This window comes from Mustela lutreola, chromosome 14, assembly GCF_030435805.1.
Source record: "Mustela lutreola isolate mMusLut2 chromosome 14, mMusLut2.pri, whole genome shotgun sequence".
Taxonomy (NCBI): Eukaryota; Metazoa; Chordata; class Mammalia; order Carnivora; family Mustelidae; genus Mustela; species Mustela lutreola.
The window spans coordinates 39,158,006-39,181,079 of record NC_081303.1 but is presented as its reverse complement, the minus strand read 5'-3'; the positions used below and the strand labels follow the sequence as shown (position 1 = coordinate 39,181,079).

General features: G+C 45.3%; 1 protein-coding gene across 3 annotated transcripts in view; it reads right to left on the bottom strand.

The window, feature by feature from the left end:
* KCNH1 (potassium voltage-gated channel subfamily H member 1) overlaps nt 1-21,609 on the bottom strand; it is a 382,012-nt gene extending 360,403 nt beyond the window's left edge. For 2 of the 3 annotated variants that reach the window (XM_059146887.1, XM_059146889.1), the window contains exon 1: nt 20,590-21,609. In XM_059146887.1, coding sequence (XP_059002870.1) covers nt 20,590-20,668 — 79 coding nt within the window. In that variant the 5' untranslated portion in view covers nt 20,669-21,609. The remainder of the gene's footprint in view (nt 1-20,589) is intronic. The other variant, XM_059146888.1, reaches the window with a different exon arrangement.
* Nucleotides 21,610-23,074: the final 1,465 nt, after the last annotated feature.

Genomic DNA, 23,074 nt, shown 5'->3' with positions numbered 1-23,074 from the left:
TGAGAGCAATCTTGTTCAACTAACTCTCCTTAATTCCTCCAGGTGGTTGGCTATACTCCCACTGGTTAAAAATGCCAAATAAGAGGGCTCTAGTGAAGTGATACGGACTTTCTAGCTAAACGGAGAGATACGTAGTCCACATCCAAACATAAATGACTCTGGGATTATTTACTATTTTCCAAGCTGAATACATGAAAAGTTATTTTGAAGCCAAGCAAAACCTGATTAGGAAAGTATCCTATTGCATGGACAAAACACTAAAAAACAAACAAACAAACAAACAAACCCCAAACATAATTTCCTAAGGCTGCAACAGAATTGGCCTGATCTGGATATGAGAGATCGGGAGATTTTAAACTGAGAAATGTTAGGAAATCTGCCATTCTTCATTGGTGCAAAGGGCATCATCACCATCAAGACTGCATGTTTTAATAGTCATTGGGTCATTACTCCCTGAGGTAAGCAGACACTAGTATTAGCTCATTTTTATAAATATTGCAAAAAGGTACTAAATTGACAAAACATTTCCTAGGCCATATATCTAGTAGAATGGGGACTGCCTAACACTGTATCAGAGTTCATGGAAACAAAATTAATAGGAAGTGCGCATGTGTGCACATGTGTGTAACCAGAGAAAGAGATTTATTATAAGGAATTTGTTCGTGTGATCATGAAGGATAACAAATCCCAAGATTTGCAGTTGGCAAACTGGAGCCCCAGGAAAGCCAATGGTGTGTAGTTCCATTTCAAATCTAAAGGCCTAAGAATAAGGAGAGCTCATGGTTTAGACTGAGGAAGAGCCAATGTTTCATTTCAAAGCCAAAGGCAGGAAGAAACCAATATCCCAGCTTAAAAGTAGTCAGGCAGAAGAAATTCCCTCTTATTCAGGGGGAAAGTCAGCTTTTTATTCTATTCAGCCCGTCAACTGATTAAATGAAGCCCACCCACATTAGGGAGAGCAATCTGCTTTACTCAGTCTACTGATTTAAATGTTACACTCAGGGAGCCTGGGTGGCTCAGTGGATTAAAGCCTCTGCCTTCAGCTTGGGTCATGATCCCAGGGTCCTGGAATCGAGCCCCACATCAGGCTCTCTGCTCAGTGGGGAGCCTGCTTCCCCCACCCCCGCCTGCCTCTCTGCCTGCTTGTGATCTCTTTCTGTCAAATAAATAAAATCTTTAAAAAAAATAAAAAAATAGGGCGCCTGGGTGGCTCAGTGGGTTAAGCCGCTGCCTTCGACTCAGGTCATGATCTCAGGGTCCTGGGATCAAGTCCCGCATCGAGCTCTCTGCTCAGCGAGGAGCCTGCTTCCTCCTCTCTATCTCTGCCTGCCTCTCTGCCTACTTGTAATCTCTCTGTGTCAAATAAATAAATAAATCTTTAAAAAAAATAAAAATAAAAATAAAAAAATAAAAAATAAATATTACGCTCAGGGACACCTGGGTGGCTCAGTTGGTTAGGCGTCTGCCTTCAGTTCAGATCACAATCCCAGGGTCCTGAGATCAAGTACCACCTTGGGCTCCTTGCTCAGCAGGGAGCTTGCTTCACCCTCTGCCTGCTGCTCCCCCTGCTTGTGCGTGTTCATTCTCTCTCTCTCTGACAAACAAATAAATAAAATCTTAAAGAAAAGAAAAAGGCTGGTGGAATATTTTTTAAAAATAAATGAATAAAATCGATGCTACACTCATCCAAAAACACCCTCATAGAAACACTCTGAATGTATCTGACCAAATATCTCCACACTCTGTAACTGAATCAAGCTGACACATAAAATTAACCATCACAGGGGCACCCAGGTGGCTCAATGGGTTGAGCCTCTGCCTTCGGCTCAGGTCATGGTCTCCAGGTCCTGAGATCGAGCCCTGCGTTGGGCTCTCTGCTCAGTAGGGAGCCTGCTTCCCCCTCTCTCTCTGCCTGCCTATCTGCCTACTTGTGATCGCTCTCTGTCAAATAAATAAATAAAATCTTTTTTAAAAAATTAACCATCACAAACACCACAGCCAATGCTTTTAACTGTATGATGCTCTACAAAAGTCTTTAACGGAATCAGCGGACCCATAGCTCATAAATTCTGCAGCTCCCTCAAAGTCCGTGGTAGTATTCCAGGACTCTAAGTTGGGCAGAATACAGTACCTCTATAAAACTATTTTTTTAAAGATTTTATTTATTTATTTGACAGAGATCACAAGTAGACAGAGAGGCAGGCAGAGAGAGCTAGGAGGAAGCAGGCTCCCCGCTGAGCAGAGAGCCCAATGTGGGGCTCAATCCTAGGACCCTGAGATCATGACCCGAGCTGAAGGCAGAGGCTTTAACTCACTGAGCCACTCAGGCGCCCCATAAAGCTCTATTTTGATAAACAGATTTCACAAAGGCAACATTTATCTTTCCACACCTGGGGCTTTCACTGAGAGGAAGGAGTATGTACCCATCCCCAGAAAGAAATGTTACAATGAATCCTTTGATCCCTTTCTTCACCCCCCTCACTTATACCTGCCTATGTAGATTGGTCAAGCTATCAGTAGGCATCTCAAAAGCAAGAAGAATCCACTATGTGTACTGACCTCAGACTTGCCTGTGCCTGGTGTGGCTGGGGGAGTGAGGGCCTGAGCTATCTGTCTCAGCTTACGGTGGGGGGAGTGCCTGGGTGGCTCAGTCAGTTAAGCATCCAGCTCTTAATCTCAGCATTGCGAATTTAAGCCCTGCATGGGGCTCCATGTTGGGTGCCGAGCCTACTTTAAAAAAAAAAAAAAAAGAAGAAAAACCTAGTGGGACAGTCCTGCCAGCCCTCTGCTCTGTCATCTTCAGCTTCTTCCTCTAGGAGTAGGGCAGTGACTCCTGGTCTAGAAGTCAAAGCCCAGGGTTGAGGAGGGAAACTGGTGGCATTGTACGTTCTCCAAAATCTGGTTTAATAGTCATAAAGCTGATACCATATTTTGACTTTCATGTGGCTCCTTCAAACAACCTTTACTTGGGTAAAAACTGGAGGAATGAAGGTTAAATGGGCTCAAACACATTAACATGGATTAAAGCTCCAAAATCCCAAAAGGTGTTCAGAGATCATCTGCTTTCTTGCCTCCTGACTCTGACAAATTGCACTGATGAGAGTCTTTATAAAATATCTACAAAGGAAGTGGCAATATGATCCACTCCAGAACACTCTGATTGCTTGGTTAAGTCCTTTTCACTTTCTCTCTTCTTTTGGGGAGGGGGGAGAAATAAATAAATATTTATTTATTTATTTATTTATTTATTTGTTAGAGACCAGCCCTTCCATGACTCTGAGATCTGGAACAAAGTATCCCTATAAATAGTTGAGATTACACTGGTAGCCCCCAAAAAATCATGCCTCCCTGCGTTCATGCCCTGGTTCAGTTCCTCCCCTTTGAATCTGGGTGGGTCTGCAATTTGCTTTGACCAACACAATTTGCTATGCCAAACACCCAGGCCTAAGCTCTGAAGGTCTGGAAACATCTGCTTCTGCACTCTTGGGAACCCTGAGCTGCCAGGTGACCCCTGAGCTATACTACTAGAGACACCACATGGACATTCTACAAGCTGAGGGCATCTAGTAAGACAGAGGCCATGAGATTCTATGGAGAAGCACCAAGGAACCTAGTCAACAATGAAAACCAATGGGAGAAAAAGGGTTAAAGTCACCCTATTAATCCACCCTTCCCCAGCAACCCCTAGGTCCCCAGAGCACCATCTGAAAGAACAATCATGGACACAATAAGTTGGGTCCTATTGGCAGTGTTGTCCCTCATGAGCCATGTGGGTATGTCACTTCAGCTCTCTGGGTCTCAGTGGAGATGAACTACAAGTTTTCTTCTTCTGGTAGCAATAAAATCTGACTCCTAAGTGACTGGATTCATAATAAAGCACAAATCAGAAGGCATTTCTGCAACCTGCAACCTACCGACCCTTGTCATCAACCAGTTATCACCCTGAACTATCCCTTCTCTAAATGCTGGACTCTGTAGAGTCTAGGTCACTTTAAAAGGAGCAGAAATACCTTCTAAACTCAACTCGGCGGGAAGTGACACATTTCAGGTGAACCATGTTGTACAGAGCATTTGCTCAGCGGAACTGCCTGGATTTGGATACGTGATATGATGAGCCATAACCCTGTAAAAGTGTACCATTTTTCAAGGGAGTCTATGGTAGACAGAAATCACATGTTGGTAGGTCAGCTTATATATACAGAAAATACCCACATGTGTCTTTGGAATCTGTAAAATCAAAGTAAGACATATTCTCTTGATTATACATGCTCTGCTATTTTTTAAAGATTTTATTTATTTATTTATTTATTTATTTATTTGAACGTATTTGAGAGAGAGAGAGAGAACACAGGAGGAGGAGCAGAGGAAGAGGGACAAGCAGACTCAGTGCTGAGCATGGAGCCTGACATGGGGCTCGATTCCACAACCCTGAGATCATGACCCAAGTGGAAATCAAATTGGGTCTTCAACGACTGAGCCACCCAAGCGCCCCCGTACATATAGCTTTTGCACATGGAATGTGTGACTTCCAGTCAGCCAGTGGGAAGCACCAAAGTCTACCTCCAGAATCGTGGTCTGTGAACTGATCAGGTCCCTCCTACCTTGTTCAGGAAAATGTGTAGGTTCCACTTGGCTGCCTGTGCCATGATTTATTCATTGGCTCTCATCTGAAAGTTCCCTGTATCTCCAGGTCTTTGATGCAAATTAGATAGATTCTACTGCCTCCCCCTGATGCCTTTTTACCCCCTGAAAGTCTTTTTTTTTTTTTTAAAGATTTATTTATTTATTTGACAGAGAGGTCACAAGTAGGCAGAGAGGCAGGCAGAGAGGGGTGGGGGAAGCAGGCTCCCTGCTGAGCAGAGAGCCCGATGTGGGGCTCGATCCCAGGACCCCGAGATCATGACCCGAGCCGAAGACTGAGGCTTAACCCACTGAGCCAACCAGGTGCCCCTTACCCCCTGAAAGTCTTTAGCTGTAAGAACGCATGGAGTTAAATGTGAGGTTTCCCAAATTCAACCTTCCTCAGCCCACAGTTTTCCTCCAGTTTGTACAATAAAATAAATACTCTCTTAAAATTTGAAAGGCTCCCCTCCCCACAGCACATAAAGTTTCTTCAGCTGATGGGGCATGAGCCAAGTCACACGACATTAAAAGAGCATCATTCCAAACCTACCATTTGCTCCTAAAGCATAACACAGAGATATTCTAAAAAGAAATTATTGGAAATTTGCTTTTCACCCTCATTAGTACAAAAAAAAAAAAAAAAAAAAAAAAGGAGAGACTAACTAAGCAATGACTTAGCAAGTGACTCAGTTTGGGCCATCACACAGATAAAAACTATATCCAGCAAACAGTTCATGGTAATGTATTATTGTTCCCTGCGCACACTGGTTATTTAGAGGCCTACAATATAAATTTCGCAATATGCTTCTAAGAACTAGAGGTATTTTTCTTAGAAGGGAACACATCTTTGGAATACTTTCACTGTTACAGATCACTAAGGATATCAGCGTGCTTACAAAAAGTAGTTTGAGTAAAATCATCTTTTTCTGGGGGGCTTGCAGGACTCAGTCAGTTAAGCGGCTGCCTTTGGCTCAGGTCATGATCCCAAGGGCCTGGGATAGAGCCCTACATTGGGCTCCTTGCTCACCAGGGAGCCTGCTTCTCCCTCTCCCTCAACCTGCTGCTCTCGAGCTCTCTGTCAAATAAATAAATAAAAATATTTTTCTTTAGGGGCGCCTGGGTGGCTCAGTGGGTTAAAGCCTCTGCCTTCGGCTCAGGTCATGATCCCAGGGTCCTGGGATCAAGCCCCGCATCGGGTTCTCTGCTCAGCAGGGAGCCTGCTTCCTCCTCTCTCTCTGCTTGCCTCTCTGCCTACTTGTGATCTCTCTCTGTCCAATAAATAATAAATAAAATCTTTAAAAATAAATTTTTTTCTTTAATTATCTTTTCCTTTCTTTCAAAACACTAGAAAAACAATTAAAAGAAATCATTGAGATAAATGATGAGAACAAGAAGTATGTACATAAGCACTAGACAAAGAAAAGAAAACAATAGTTCAACTTGCCTGAACCTAAATAAAATCCATACCAGAAATTAATTTTTAGAAACACAAAAAAGATTGAGATATGGTAATATTTGGAAGAATGGAGAGGATGGGATGAGAGCTAGGTCAGTATGACACACCTACATAAAATACCTAAAATCTTAATACTAACAGAAGTTATGTTCTGACTCTATTGTGTTTTTCAACAATAAAATTCCATGAAAATGACTCGTCTAAATTATAAAGGGCCCAATATTGGCACATTACAAATCAAACTCCCAAGAGATTCGATAATCACTTGTTTTGCCTCTAACTTTAATATTCTACATAAATACACTTTGAAGATTTTGTTTTAAATTTATTTGTCAGGCAGAGATCACAAGTAGGCAGAGAGGCAGGGAAGCAGGCTCCATGCTGAGCAGAGAGCCCAATGTGGGGCTCGATCCTAGGACCCTGGGACCATGACTTGAGCCAAAGGCAGAGGCTTTAACCCACTGAGCCACCCAGGCACCCCCATAAATACACTTTGATTAAGTCAGTAAATTACAATGGAAAGAGAGGCTTCAGTTTGAAGAGCAAACTCAAAACTCTGTTTACTGGGTAGTTACCTCTAAGTACATGGTTTCAGAAACATGACCTCTACATTCACTCAAAGGATTTTAAAACAATAAAAACAGATGAATCAATTGTATAAGCAGGATGGAAGGGAACAAAACCCCATGAAATTGTGTTAAAAGTGTAGATTTTTTATGATCCAATGATAGTTTACATAATAAATAAGCGGTCAGTGATATGTTGAATTACTGGGAAGAAATATATATTGGTGTCCTCAGTTGCTAACAAATGGTGAAACAGATTAATCAAGTAGGTGTTTTATTCTCATTTTTATAGTCAAGATAATTTTTAATGCATATCTATACATATTATAGGCATTTTTAACAAAACTCATTGACCATCATTGAAGAACATGTAAAAATTTGATTCCCAGAACTAAAAAAAAAAGGTAACTCAAAGTAAACTGTATAGAATATTATATAGTGTTAGAAAATTCTTTTTTTAATTAGTTTTACATTTGCCTCCTGTGTTATTTTAAAACTTTCTTGGTGGGACACCTGGCTGGCTCAGACAGTTAAGCGTCTGCCTTCAGCTCAAGTCATGATCCCAGGGTACTGGGATCAAGTCCCACATGCGTCTCTTTGCTCAGCAGGGAGCCTGTTTCTCCCCCTGCTGGCTGCTCCCCCTGCTTGTGCTCTCTCTCTCTCTCTCTCTCCCTGACAAATGAATAAATAAAATCTTTAGAACTTTCTTGGTAAACAGCTCAGTGAAGCTAAAGTATAGTACCAAGGTAAATGGAAGGAATCTCAGAGCAGCTCAGTTTAATACGACAAATACTGGAGTATCTACATTGTCCCAGACACAGAAGGAGTACAGGGGACATAGCTGTGTGTCTAAAAGCTCTGCTGACCTCCCCTGCCCAGCTGTACCTACCACAGTCTACACATCACCTAACTCCCTACCCTCCCCATCGCCCATGCAGGTCCCAGTCCCAGCACACGAGACCAGGAGGGGACAACTGCCCAACCAACGCATAGGCAGGGCTGGGTCAATTAGATTCTCTCAGAACAAAAACTAAGACAATAAGGCCAAGAGGTCTAAACAGTTGATCCCATACGTGCTAGTTAGTAAATGGAGAAAGGAGGTCTTGGGAGAGAAGCAAGGCACTCAGATGGATACGCAGAAGAGCATCTATTGAGGCAGGTGAGGAGAGGACTGGACTAAAAGAGGCAGACAGACAAAGGCAGAGAGACGGAGAGATGGAGGCAGAGACTACAGTCAAAGAGAGACAGGAATGAGATGGAGCAAGATGACAGACAGTGATGAACACAGGTGGCAGAGATCAAGACAGACACTTGGGGATATAGACAAAATGCAGAGAGCAGCAGAGACAGAAAACAGAGACAACCTGTGGCAAGCAGCAGTAGAGCGAGATGGACAGAAGGAGGGAGGAGAGAAAGAGGGAATAGGAGGACAGGGAGTATTGGTGAGGGGTGCGGGAGATGGAAGACAGCCAACAGGGAGTACTAGAGTGTGAGTCGCAGCTGGAGAATGGGCACCCAAGAGCAGGATACCTACAGCAAGACCTAGAGAGTGAGTGAGCAGAGAACAGAAGCCCACTGGAAGAGCATGCAGGAGAGACTGAGGAGAGAGACAGAGACCAAGAGCCAGAGGGAGATAGAGAAAAAGAAGAAAACCAGAAAATTCAAAGAGAAGGCATAACTAGAGACAACAGGAAAGCAGGGACTGGGAAGTTGGGGAGAGAGATAGCTAATTCATACACTGCGACCCACAAAATGGTGGCCGCACCAGTCTCCCAGTCCACGTCACAAATGTAAACTTAAGTTAGCCCACTTACACCTCACTGTCAAGGACACCTCACAATACCAATCCCAATCGTCCAACTCAGCTGTAGTTAGCCTACCTTAATTAGAAAACAAAACCTTTTAGTCTCGTGAGGAAACCCCGTGACCTCCTAAGCCATCATGCTGCCCTGTTTCCACATTGCCTCTTCTATAAAAACTGCTCTTGCCCTCGAATCCCTCCAGAAGAGCCTCTGCCACTTGTGAGGCCCGGCACTCCCCCAGTCCATGCATTGCTTTTCTTTTGAATAAAGAACATCAAAGTCATCACTAAATTGTTTTAGTTCTGTCATTGTCAAGAACAGAGAGGGGCGCCTAGGTAGCTCAGTTGATTAAGCAACTATCTTAGGCTCAAGTCATGATCCCAGGGTCCTGGGATCGAGCCCCACATCGGGCTCCCTGCTCAGTGGGGAGCCTGCTTCTCCCTCTCCCTCTGCTGCTCTGCCTGCTTGTGTCTCTTGCTCTCTCTGTCAAAAAAAAAAAAAAAGAACAACAGAAAAATGGCACACTCTGAAAGTCCAGCCGGAGCACAATCCCTGGCTGTGCTCGCTAGGCGGGAAAACCGTCAGGTGTCATTTCATCTGACAAAGGGAGAATGACTAGAGTTGAGGGAATCCTCGGTCTTCAGAAGGTATCAGTTACCACTTCAAAACGGCTGATGGATCACACCGCGTATCTCCTCGCTCTGGAATGACAGCTTGAAAACTGAAAGGAATACACACAACAACACAGAGAAGGCATGAACTCTGTTTCCGGGAGATGAAAAGTAGATGGGGAGTAAACGTGCAGCACAGGAAACCACAATTTCAAAATTCCAGAGGAATCTGGCCACAGAAGGGGCTAACAGGGCCCCACAGGTCCCTGGAGAGATTTCACACCCTGAAACACTAGCTGCCGCACGAGGCAGGAAGGGCGTGTTAGAAAAACTGGAACAGTAACCAAAAGGCTATTTTAGTGAGTGAAAAAGTTCACTCAGCCTCCAACAGGCACCCTCCTCCATCAGCTCACCGAGCAGCCAACCTATGTGGCTCTCAAGTAAAAAACCACCTGGGGTGGGTCTCAAAGCAGTGGTTCTCTGCCTGCGACAGCCTTCAGAGCTGCGTGGAAGGCTCAGGAAAACACAGCTGCTGGGCCCTCGCCCAGAGATTCTGATGCACCCGGGATGAGGGCCTGAGAATCTGTGTTCTTAACGAGTCCCAGAGATTCTACTATTAGAAATTAACTGAGGGCCATTGACTTAGTGTCTTTAAACCTCAGCATCCACAAGGGTAGAGTGGCAATAACAGAAGCACCCCCAGGACAAGAGTCACCCTGAAGGTCAGAGTAGGCAAAGCATGCAAACCTCAGGCACTCGGCCAGGCACACATGTGAGAAAGGCCATCTGTCCAAGGTCACAACTGTAACCAATAACTCTAATCTAATAGTGCTCCTAACTAGCAGTTCCTGCTTTCCATCATCTCTGGTAAACTCTCAGTTTACTTATGGTCTTCCGGGACTTCTGAGATCATGACAGTGAGGAAAGACGGAGAAGGAAAGTGAAAGCAGCTCTCCAGCCTCCAGATGACCAACTTCCGTTCGGAAAAGCAAGGACTTGCTGTCTTCAGCAGGCAGAACACAGGTGTTTTTCATGAAGCTGAAAGAAGTACCTGAACACACACACGCCCCTGACCAAGCTCAACCCCTTGAATTACAGCTGGTCTGGACAGAAGGCTGAGAAAGTACTTGATCCAGAGAACAAGTGACTGGTTCTGTCCATCAGTCCTGGCAGAAAAATGGCACACTCAACTCGTTAGCTAGAGGAGTGTTTAATGATGCAACTATTTACAAAGGCACGTGTGAGGTGCCAGCAGCAGCAAATGATATATACTATTTGCCGATTTCTGAGGGAAATGCTCCCAGCAGGGTAGGTTTGCAGCTACCCAGTTGATGTCCCAGAACCTAGAATAGGGAAGAGACGTGCATTATCAGATCTTAAGAGGGGGTACCAGCTGGCTGCTGCCTGCCCCCCCAGAACACCTCTGAGGAAACTTCAGGGACACAGAGCACCCCCAGGGTTAGTAAGACATTCAACCCTCCCCAAACCCAAAGAGAGCGAGCTGGATATGTAACCATTAATCACGGCAAAACAGCAAGTCTACAATGGAGGGAAAGAGGGAGGGAGGGAGGGGGGAGACTGGATGAATAAATAGCACAGAGTAAATAAATTCTCCCTCCCACCCCATGGTGGTACGCCCCACAAGCTGAAGCCAGCCAGAAGCCAGAAAGCAGGGGAGCCTATGGACATAATCTGTACAAGTCAGCCTCACAGACACAGAGCAGGCTGGAGAAGAAGAGTGAATGGCTCCAGGGAGGCAAAGAGAAAATGGGCAGGACAGTGACCCAAGCAGAGGCTCAGAGCACAACTGTCATGATAGAGCTCTAGTCAATTTGATACCAATAATGCTGAGAAGAAACAAACAAACAAAAAAAACTGAAACTGAAAAATATATTTAGAGGGGTGCCTGGCTGGCTCAGTTGGTTAAGCATCTGCCTTCAGCTTAGGCCACAATCCCATGGTCCTGGGATTGAGTCCCACATTGGGCTCCTTGCTCCCTCTCCCTGCTGCTCTCCGGATTATGCTCTCTCTGACAAATAAATAAAATATTTTTTAAAAAATCTATTTAGATAAAATAAATACAGTCTTATCATTCAAATGAACTCCATCTTCTTTGCCATGGTTGTGTAATGTACAATAAAAACCAAACTCAAGGGGCACCTGGGTGGCTCAGTGGGTTAAGCCTCTGCCTTCGGCTCAGGTCTTGATCTCAGGGTCCTGGGATCGAGCCCCACATCGGGCTCTCTGCTCAGCAGGGAGTTTGCTTCTCCCTCTCTCTCTGCCTGCCTCTCTGCCTACTTGTGATCTCTCTCTCTGCGAAATAAATAAATAAAATCTTTAAAAAAAAAACCAAACTCAAGCAGGAGCTAAACATCTACCAGATGCTGACCCCAGCCCCTGAATGTCAGGGCACGGTGCCTATGCTTGTTTGTTGCTTTCAGAGAAGGAGGAGGAAGGAGAGGCCATTCTTTATAGAAGCACCTGATATCATCACAAGACCTTTAAAAAGATGTGAGAAGTGATGGTTTGGGGGCACTCTCAGTTACAATTGCATTAATAATTATAGAATTGAGTCAGGGGTCTTTCAGTGACTCAGTCAGTTAAGCATCTGCCTTCGGCTCAGGTCATGATCCCAGGGTCTGGGGACCGAGCCCCGCCATCAGGCTCCCAGCTCAGCAGGGAGTCTGTTTCTCCCTTTCCTTCTGCCACTACCCGCTCTCATGCTCTCTCTTGCTCTCCCTCTCTCTTTCAAATAAATAAATAAAATCTAAAAAAAGAAGAAGAATTGACTCTTGCAAACTCAGCTTTATGCAACACAGGACTAACCAAAAGACTGTCATTTGAAATTTCAAATGAGCAATCTTAGGATAAGTAAGCAAACATCCTGATCACTGGCACAACTCTCTAATACCCAATCAGAAGAGTTTTTGGTAGTTGATGATTAACAGCAATGGGGAGCTGTTAGAGCAGAGACTATGAAAACTGAGGAGATGCTAAAGTTGGTCAGAGCACAGTGGGTTCGCCAAGACTGCATGCACATGGAGAACCACCAGAGCACCAAACAAATCCCAGCATCTAGCTCAGGCTGTGTGAAAATTTAAAAAGGGACACCTTACTAAAATGCGAGTAGAAAAAAAAATAAAATAAAATAAAACTAAATAAAATAAAATGCGAGTGGAGAGCCCAGAAAGGGGGGCTCTCCCATGGTACCATTCAACATCAAGAACTGCCCATTATAGATTTGAGAAAATGGGCTTCATATATACAATGGAATATTACTCAGCCATCAGGAAGGATGAATGCCCTCACCCAAAACCAAAAAAAACCAAACTGTCCATTACAGACAGACCCCCCAACAGAAGAATCCTCAACAGGAAAGAATCATCATCAGCTACAGGCCCAATAGGGAACAAAGTTCACTGTCTCCTGTAGGAACTGACCACCTCCGCAACTCAGCCAATGAGAAACCATCATCACCCTGAATTTTTGCCTTTCTCCCATGAATGTTTGTTTGAAACAACCCCTTCCAACTTCCTCCTTCTTCTCCATCAAACAACGTTCCTCTCCTCTGTTGGTCTATCCTGTCATTTCTGCCATAGCCTGCTTGTCCCAAATTGCAATTCTCTGCTATTCCTGAAACAACCCACTTCTGCTGGTAAAATAACTGTTTTATTTTTAAAGTCAACAGCTGAAAACTCACAATGGGTGAACAAACCAAGAGAGCATGCCAAAGAAGTCAGAGCAATGAGATATCCCAGAGAAATAAGATTTTTTTAGGAGAACTTCCACCCACCGAAACAAAGATTCACACATTCTGCAATCTTCATTAAACTGACTTCAGCGATCTAGTCATCCCACATTCCATCTCGCAGAAAAAGAAATGGCTGTAAAAATCTAAGAATAATTTGGGGGTAAGGCATTTATAAGGGGAAAAAGTGTAGTGGGTGTTCAGCTGACGTAACATTTCTTAAATCTTTCCAGGTTTATAGGGCGTGTTGGTCTTTACCATAAATCCCTCAGCGAACCCCAATATCACAAAAGTCCTCCTCATTTTGGTACGCTCAGCCTCTAGCTCAGTATGAGACACAAAGGAGGTCCACCATGTTCGTGAAGCTGAACCCACGAGCAAGCCTTTACTTTTCATTTTACTTTGTCTTTGATTTTTCATTCCTCCTTCATCTCTGCCCTTCTTTCCATCAATCATTTTCCATCTTTCACTAAAATAAACCTAACTCATGCACTTCCTATTTCCTTCTCACTTCCACCTCTGATTCTCCCACAATCTCCATCCCTGGGGTTTAGTGATTCTCAGTTTCAGAAAATGGGGTTCCTAAATACACACATCCACACGCATGTCTGCAAGCACGCACCCCTGCATGCACCCCCTCGCACACAATTCTAACTGCTAGTCTTTCGGGTCATTCACCAGCGTGTGTGAGGGAGTTCATACTGTGAGAACATTTCAACACACACTAGATGCTGATGCCTCCCCAAGGACAAGAGCAAGTTTCGTTTTCATTTCATTTTGTTCATGTGCTCACTATTAACATAACTCTAAATGACCCTGTTTTAGGAGTTACGAGACACTTTGGCCAATGTCCCTACCAAAAAGAAAAAGACAAAAATGCCAAGTGTTGGCAAGGACGTGGAGTGGTGCGAGCTCTCTCTTTGCAGAGGGTGGGATGGTAAGTTGATACAGATCCTTCAAACAACTGGGGGGCAGCTTCAACCACAGTAAACCATACATATCCAGTATCTACACAAGAGAAACCTGTGCCCACGTGTCCGGAAAGACATGTCCAAGAATGTCTGCAGCAGCACGAATAGCATAAGACTCGAAACAACTCACAAGTTGCTGGAGGAAGTCACGGAGATGACGTGACCACTGGTTGACCTGCCAGATGGACCCAGGCAATCAGAGGCACCTCACCCTTTCCCCTGCCCTGGAAATGTACGTTCTGCTCATAGCTCCCACGGGGGGAGCCATTCCAAGTATGTAGCCCTGAGACAGTAAGGGGTAGATACCATGTGGGCTGTATATATGGCTGACCCCAGTTAAGGCCTGTATATAAACTTTTGAGATTCTGGCAGTGGGGGCAGAGATCTACTTGACTTTCAGCAGCCCAAGACAAGCTTCTGAAGTAAGTCCCTTTGTTGACTAAACCTGCCAGCTACCCATCTGAAGTGCTCTGCCTCTTTCTTCGGTATATCCTCGCCCTCCGTGTCCAGGGGCCAGCTTGTGAACCAATGTATGTCCATCAAGAGCAGAAGAGGTAAATAAAATGTGTAGTATAGTCATACCATCAACTATGACATCACAGCGAAAATGAACCAATGGCACCTGTAACAAAATGGGCAAATCTCCAGCTGACCAGAGAACACACGCTCTGTGGCCCCACACATATAAACCTCAGCAACAGATAAGAAATTAACCTATGGGTATTCAGAAACACAAAACAAGGTGGTAAAGCTAGGAGGAAAAGCAAGAAAGTGATCAGAATAAAATCAAAAGACGGCTCCCTTTGGGAGGGAAGGGATCTGGGATTAGGAAGGGATCCGGGGGCTTCTGGAGAGCCGGCAGGATCCGATTTGTTGGCATAGATGGCAACAGCACAGTATTTACTTTATACAAATGTGTTGAGCAGTACAAAATTATTTTATGTGCTTTTCTGTTGTGGTATTATACAATCAAAAAGGTTAAAAAAGCGGGGAGGGGGGGAGAAGAATCAAGGTAGGACAACTATTACCAAATAACTACTACCAAAAACACAAAACAAAACAAAAACAAACAAACAAAACAACAACAACAAACTGGTTCTTGGGTGGAAGGAAAGAGTGAAGTACGTCAGTTCTGTTCTATGAGGCATACCTCAAACAGAGCAGAGCTGTAAACGGACAGATTTGGGTGAGACCAAAGAATAACAAGAGAAGAAAAAGCAGGAGGAAGAAGAGGGGGAGGGAGGAAAAAAGAGAAAAGAAGGGGCGGGGCGGGAAGGCAAAGGAAGGCAAAGGGGAGGGAAGAGACACCTGTTCGCAATCAGTGACTGAAAAGCAGAACAATCCTTGCAAGAAAGTGAGTGTCCCATCCCTGGAGCTATGCAAGCCTGGGCTGCATAAACTGAGAGGGAGGTTCTGGAGACATTGGAACGCTGGAAAACGAACAGTCAACAATGTCCTTTCAGACCTAAGAGTCTACGATTCTATTTCTCTTTCTCACCAGTTACAGGTGCGGCCACTTAAAGAAACAAAACAGAACAAAACCCAAAACAATAACAAATGATCCAAATATCCTAAACATACAAAGTAGACACTCACTTCACAAAAGTGGTTCCTTTGAAAAAATAACAGGTATTTTTTAAGGGTTTGCGAACAAGCCATTAACTAACCAAAAATAAAGGACGGAGGGAGGCGGGGGCGGGAGGGGGGAAACTGAGGAACTTCACCGTAATGCTGGAGAAACCACTGTCAAAGAAGGCCCGATCATAAATGAAGAGCTGGTGTCAGAATAAAGGCAAAAATCCAAATCGTCCACAATGCTCCTCAAATGCTTTTCTTCTTTTATGATGGATTATCAAAATAGAAGGATTTCATAAAAACCATGGAGTGTGGAAATGTTCTTGCCTCACGTTAACTCAGAAGCCTTTAGCCTCCCCATCTCCGAGCTGATATCAATCCCCAGAATTAACTCTTTGACGCTTTCAGAGCAAGAGAGCGGAGCCTTGGCTGAAGGTTATCTTAGAACACATTACATGAAAAAAAAAAAAACAGGATCCACTGAGCTGGTAATAATCCAGATTACCAACTAGTCCCCTTTCAGAGCAACAATGGATTTTAACCAGTTTTCTGTTTTATAAATATTATCGTGGCTCAACATATCTAGGAGACACAACATTACCCGCCGCTTTCATCCTGTTTGTGTACTAATTATATCAACAACCTGAACCAACTTAACACTATACAAAAACACAGCTGATTTAGCAATCTGTAAATTATACATGTACAGAAATCTGTACCAGAATGTGCTACGTTTCACTCCTGCTAATGTGCATGGATTCTTACTGGCACCTACAATTGTTTGATACAGGTTTCCGAACATTAAAACATATGTTCTGCCTCGGATGGGACCATTTAGGGTAATATTTTTGTAGTTTTCTGGCACTAAAGTCTGCCAGCCTTCCTAAGAGAGTAAATGCCTGAATTTAAGCAACCATCAAAAAATATTCTGGAAAAACACTTTCCAATCATGAATATAAAGAGAAACGGGCTGGTTAGAAAGTCAAAAGGAGGATTTGAAATGATCACCGACATGATCAGAAGCAAAATCTGGAGCATAGTCACTTATTCCTGCTAACCACTTGCAACTATCCAAACCACAGATAATGACTATATCTCTCCTCCAAATGGTCTTCAGAACAAGTTAAACTAGATTTTTTTTAGTCCCATCAAGGACAATTAAACACCTTAAAAAAAAAGTTTTTTTAACACAATGTCAGGCCTAAATAAGAGCTCCAGCCAGAAACACCTGTGGAAAGGTGCTTGGACCAAGATTCATTCGAATGTAGAATTCTAAGGGGTAAGGAGGGTTTCTGGATTCCCACTATATCCCCAGTGTTCAAGAAATGGGCTCAGTAAGTCCTTTTCAAATGAACAAACCTGTCCCAGCTGCTGACTAGTCCCTGACGGGCCTCTAACTGCATTTTCTAACTCTGCCTTTTACTAACTAGAGGTAAATTACTTAAGGGTTCTTTTTTTTTTTTTTTAAGATTTTTATTTGTTTATTTGAGAGAAAGAGTAAGAGAACACAAGCAAGGGAAGCAGGAGAGGGAGAAGCAGGCTCCCCACTGAGCAGGGAGCTGATGCAGGACCCGATCTCAGGACCGTGGGATCATGACCTGAGCTGAAAGCAGACTTCTAACTGACCGAGCCACGCAGGTGTCCCAAGATTCTCAGGTCTTAAAATTCTAAAATGGAGACACTGCTCCTCTTCTACTTGCATATGAGGATCCAAGTTATTTAATACTTTATGACAGGTACTTGAATCAGTAAGGGCCTGTTACCCTGCAGGTGACTTCAGTTAACCCATGGACAAAGGTGAAACTGCTGCCCTTCCTTAAAACAGAATTAACTTCTCCTTTGCCCTGTTACTCTGTTTGGATGTGGCAGTGTGGCTGTTAGCCAAAATGGATGTGTTCTTGTTGTTATAACATTTTTATTCAATCTCCACTGGGAAATCAAGCTTCTCTAGAGAACATAATGGTAATACAAGGAGGTCGTTGCAGAATGTACCGTGAGGAACACGACACTGGGGTCAAGGGACTTTGGGTCTCATCAGCTCTGCCCTTAAATATTTGAGGAAATGTGCTTGCTTCGCTTTCTTCCTGTATACAAAGATGGGGAAGGAGAGGCAGACAACATAGCAGCAAACCCCTCAGGTTATAATATTCCAGACACCAGATATTCAAATGGCCCAAGACAAAGCCAGTTTTATTATCCATAAACATATGAGAGTAGTTGTTTTTTTTTTGTTTTGTTTTTTTAAGATTTTATTTATTTATTTGACAGACAGAGATCACAAGCAGGCAGAGAGGCAGGCAGAGAGAGAGAGAGAGGGAAGCAGGCTTCCTGAGGAGCAGGGAGCCCGATGCAGGGCTCGATCCCAGGACCCTGAGATCATGACCCGAGCCAAAGGCAGCAGCCTAAACCACTGAGCCACCCAGGTGCCCCAAAGGCTCGAAATGTTTTGTTTTTTAAGGATAACAGTAGTTACACATGCTAAATCTTATGGCTGGAAAAACAATGATGAATGATAGCCTCCAAAGACCTCCTGCGTCAGGCACTGTGTGCCTCCCACTTTGAATAAGTCATTTACTATTCCTAGGGCTGTTTTCTGATCTGTAAAAGATGAACAAAAATACTGCAATAAGACCACTGGGAGAAAATGCTTAATAAAGATGATCCAAAAAGTATTGCTATTTAAAGGTAAACTGCTATTTCAATACCGTAATGTCCAAAAAAAGGCTAGTGGATTTGGGGAGGAGACAATCAATATTTTTAAATAGACTTTTTTCCATCACAGTAAAATAAAATAATGCATGGAGATATTGTGATAGATCCATGAGTCCACATATTTTTCTTCTATTTCTGTTTTGGAAATGTGGTGAAAGGGATCACTAAAAGCTTATATCCCACGTGTCAAGACCAGAATATTTTCTTCTGAAATAATAGATAATTTTTAAAAATTCATCCAGCTCTCCTAGGATGTTTTGTTTGTGTTGTTGATGTTGTTTGGCTGGGTGGTTAACTGAAGTCAAGCTGTTGGAATTGGTGCTGAAATTAAAATGCCAACACTAAAAATATTCCCAGCGACTTAGTCTATTGACATTCTATATATGCTTAGAGAGAAGTGGTTCTAAGAAAATCAGAGTAATCTGCCGTCTCAGCTCCAAGATTCATTTTATGTTTGCGTGGTATTTCACCATTCTTTTTGCTTTTTAAGATTTATGTAATTTTAGAAAGAGAGACAGAAAGTGCAAGCAGGGAAGAAGCAGAGGGAGGGGGAATCCTTAAGCAGACTCCCCACTGAGTGGGGAGCCCACCACAGATGTTGATCCCAGGACCCTGAGATCATGACCTGAGCTAAATCCAAGAGTGAGACACTCCTCGGACTGAATCACCCAGGTGCCCCTGGTTCCACCATTCTTAAGGTCCTCCTACAAGCCCAGTGAACCTTATGACTGTTCCATATAAGATTCTTACCTCTCTCTCCACTCAAAAATATTATATGATGCACATTAAACATAAGCTTTCCCCTATGCCTTAAAGAACACAGCCTCTTCACACCACACTCCCCCTGCCCCCTGCAAAATGGAACTGTCATTGATATTTATGAGAAAGTTGGGTGTCAGGCACACTGAGATCCCCAAATCTGCAAGACTGTCTCACAGCCCCTAACAGGTCAATAACCACAGCAGGTTAACTCTCAGTGATTTCATTTTAAAAAATGCATGAACACCTCGAGCTTTTTTATGACAAAAGAATTCATTTGACCCTTTGTGTAGTAATTATCATCCCCTCAAATCCCCAGGTCATAGCTGTGACCTTCTTCTAAAAGCCACCTCACTAAGTTTGAGTGGACAAGACATTGAAGGGAAAGGTGACCAACCAGAAATTCTTCAATACTCTTATTCTTCAGGGGCACACGATAAAGGATCATTTCTAAAATATTTAAATAATCCACAATAATATGTTATCATAGTTGACAAGTTTTTTGTTGCAAGCTAACCTTACATCACTTTTTAATTAAAGAGCATTTCTTGGAGGCGTAAGTCCCCTGAATCCCTAACTAAATCCAAATAGAAGCCCATGATTTTAACACAAGCTCCTTCTGAAAGCTCTAAAGCTGCGATATTTCCGCATTTTCAAAACCTATTTCCTCAGTCAACTCTTCGTACCATCTGCATCTGGAAGGAGAGGAGTCCCAGATCCCGTGAAGATATCTCCGCTCTTGGCCCCTTTCCATCCAGCCCTTTGACGAACGGGTGTGCAGCGCACCTGCCAGATGCCACCTCCTAACTGCTCTGCCAGGGCTTTAGCCAGGATGCTTTGCTGTGGGTCCTAAAGGCATCAGAAATATTCTTTTCCATCCCTGCTGCTGGAACTCTCACAGTCTAGCGCTTCACGACACGGTCCCTCTTAATGCCACAGAGAAAGAGAGGAGCGGAGGGCACTGGTTTACTGGGTAAGGGAGAGACTGACACACTGGGTGAGCTCGGGAATGGAGAGCTGAGCAAGATTTATAGGCATAAAACACCGCTGAGGTATGGAAGAGAGGAACTATACGGCAGGTTTGTTCCTGTGATCCTTTGGCCAGCTCTGCACCTATGCGCTCCATTTCCCATAAAAGTCCAGGAGACTCTGTCCCTCGGGAGCCTCAACTTAACCTCCAAGAGGGTGGGTGGGTGGGTGAAGAGGTGGAACCGGGTAACCTGCAGCTCGTCCCTATATCCCCGCGTCACCACACCTCGGACTTTTCTGCTGCCCGGTGGAAGGTGGGAAGCAGCTGCCGCCCCCATCCCTCGGGGGCTCAGACCCGAGGGGCCTTCCCTGCTGCTGGCTCTCCCTGGGCAGAGGCAGCGCCCAGGGTGCAGCCGGAGCCCGACGGGCCGCGGCGGAGGGGTGGGCAGTGCCGATGCGGAGCGCGCCGCCGCTCCTGCCGCGTCCGGCTTCCCATCACTTTCCCCAATACTTTGCCCATCAGCTATCACGCTCTCTGGAGAGGAGACAGAGAAGAAGCGGGAAGAGCCCCAAAGGCGTCCCCAGCAGAGCTCTCCTCTTGGGACGGGGCCCCACAGACCTCGGCCCACCCTACCCACCTACCCCAGCCTCCGGGAGGCAGCCCCCGGCGCCCGCGCCGCGGCTCCCAGCACAGCTCCGGGTCCTACTGCATCTGCTGGCGCCGAGCGGCGGGAGGCGACGGCAATCGAGGCACGGGTAAAAAGCCTGGGTAACCGAAATCCGAATACACCTCTTACCACTGGACCGCCGGACAATGTTCTCCAGAAACGTGTTCTGCGGGGCCACCAGTCCTCTCCTGCCCCCGGCCATGGTCATCCTCCCGGCAGTTTGGAGTCCTGGGGGCGTCCCGGCGCGGCTTCTCACGGCAGCAGGAAGCTGGGCGCCGGGCCCTCACGCGATCCCAGCTCCAAGCGCCCCATGCGCCCCGCGGGGACCCGGGCGGCCAGGGGCGGCGGCTCCCTCCGGCGGCCACCCTCGCGCCCTCTTCGCGCCTCCCTCCCTGCGGCCCGCCTCGCAGAGCACTCGCGCGGGGTTCGCCCAGCCGCAGCCGCTTCCGGGTGGGCGGAGGGAGCCGCGGCGCCTGGGACTGGGCGCCCCCTACCGGGCGCTGCGCCCCCCACCCCCGCCGGCCTGCGGGAGGGCTAGCGGGGGGCTCCCGCAGCGGCGGGGAAGCTGCTGGCGACGGTGGGCCGAGGCTGGGTTAGCAGCGCCACCCTCTGGGCACAGCCCCGCGCTGGGTTCGGGTTGCGCCTTGGGCTAGTGGAGAGGAAGGCGTTCTGAGCCCTGTCCTTGGTGGATTCACTTCAGACAAGGTCACCCCGAGTCCTGGGGGGACATGATCCTGTAACTCTCTTCCTTCGCTCTCTTTCAGGCCGGAGCCTCTGGGGGAGCTCTGAGCCTCTTGGAACACCTTCCCTCCTCTCCTTAGGGTTTGTTAGCCTCGTCTGTGAAAGTTGCCAGTGTTCCACCAGTAGTTAAAGAAGCTGAATTTAAAGAGGTCAGAGGTGCAGAGTGACCACCTGACCGAGTTCCCGAAGAACGAAGAACGGTCTTGAGTTGCTAAGATAACCAAAGGCACAAATGCAGGCTCTGGACGTTTGATAAATTTGCTGAGTGACTGACGTCATTGCCACTCTTATCCAGCATCTACTTTCAAAAAAAGGGCAAGAAAATATATGTACATATGCATAACCTTTTTTAGCCCAAGCGCAACCTGTTAATAGGAGCAAACTGACAGACATCAAAACAGTGGGCTTGGGGCACCTGGGTGGCTCAGTGGGTTAAAGCCCCTGCCTTCAGCGGGGGTAATGATCCCAGGGTCCTGGGATCGAGCCCTGCACCAGGCTCTCTGCTCAGCTGGGAGCCTGCTTCCTCCTTTCTCTGCTGCCTCTCTGCCTACTTGTGATCTCTGTCAAATAAATAAATAAAAATATTTTTTAAAAATCTATATGAGGAAAAAGTACAAAATTCTAGTGAGAGAAATCAGAGAAGATATAAATAAATGGAGAGGCGTTCATAGATAGGAAAACTGAATACTGTCAAGACTGTCAGTCTTCCCCCGGCCGGTTCAGTGGGTTAAAGCCTCTGCCTTCCACTGGGGTCATGATCCCAGGATCCTGCCTGCCTCTCTGCTTACTTATGATCGCTTTCTCTGTCAAATAAATCAAATAAATAAATAAATAAATATCTTAAAGATCAAAAACAAAAACAGTGGGCTTGCCTCTGAGGGCAAATGCCTGGGGTGGAGGGATGGGGCCAGCAGCTTCCCCAGACTTTGCATAAGGACTGTCTATACCACAAGGATGAAGTACTGGTCTCCACACCTGCCCCTGATATAACGAATCACATACATCAAAGTTTTCCGGGCAGGACCTCATGTTGGCTCGCTTTCCTGTGCTCATTTCGTTGGGCCATTTCCACCTGAACATGACTCTTTTTACCTGTCTTTTTTACTGTATGTCCCCGGTGGATGTGGCCAGAAATGGTGCCCCACAAAAGGAATGAGCTGATAGTTTTCTGGTCAGTTCCAGACTAGATGAATAGTTGACACAAAAATGTTTACAAGGGGCACCTGGGTGGCTCAGTGGGTTAAGCCTCTGCCTTCGGCTCAGGTCATGATCTCGGGGTCCTGGGATCAAGTCCGCGTTGGGCTCTCTGCCTCAGGCAGGGAGCCTGCTTCCTCCTCTCTCTCTGCCTGCCTCTATGCCTACTTGTGATCTCTCTCTGTCAAAAAAAAAAAAAAAAAAATGTTTACAAGGGAAAAACAGACCCCACCACGCCAATGGTCCAGGTTAACCATCCTGACTCACCCTATTTGTATTGCAGACTGCCTGTCTCCATTTACTAGTCTCAAAATGCAGGGACTGATTCTTGCCCAGCAGTGTCAGCGTTACCGTGAAGATCAAACATAATGATGTGGGGGGCAGCGCTCTAAACTGTGAAGTGCTATACCAAGGTAAGATGGCATCATTGAGTGACCAAATAAATTGGGCTGTTGCAGACATCATCGTGTGAGGCCACAAAGTAAACAGGGGTGGGCTAATAGCCCAGTTAGGTAAGGTTTGTGTAGGATTTGAAATCGAAGTAATGATAACACTTCTTCCATAAGATAGCCCATCACATAAGCTTAGAGCTGCAATTTCTTAAGCCCTAGCTCCATCTAGTGGCCCTTTGTTCAACTACAAATGAGGTAACATGGTGATTGGCAAGAGCTTATCTGAA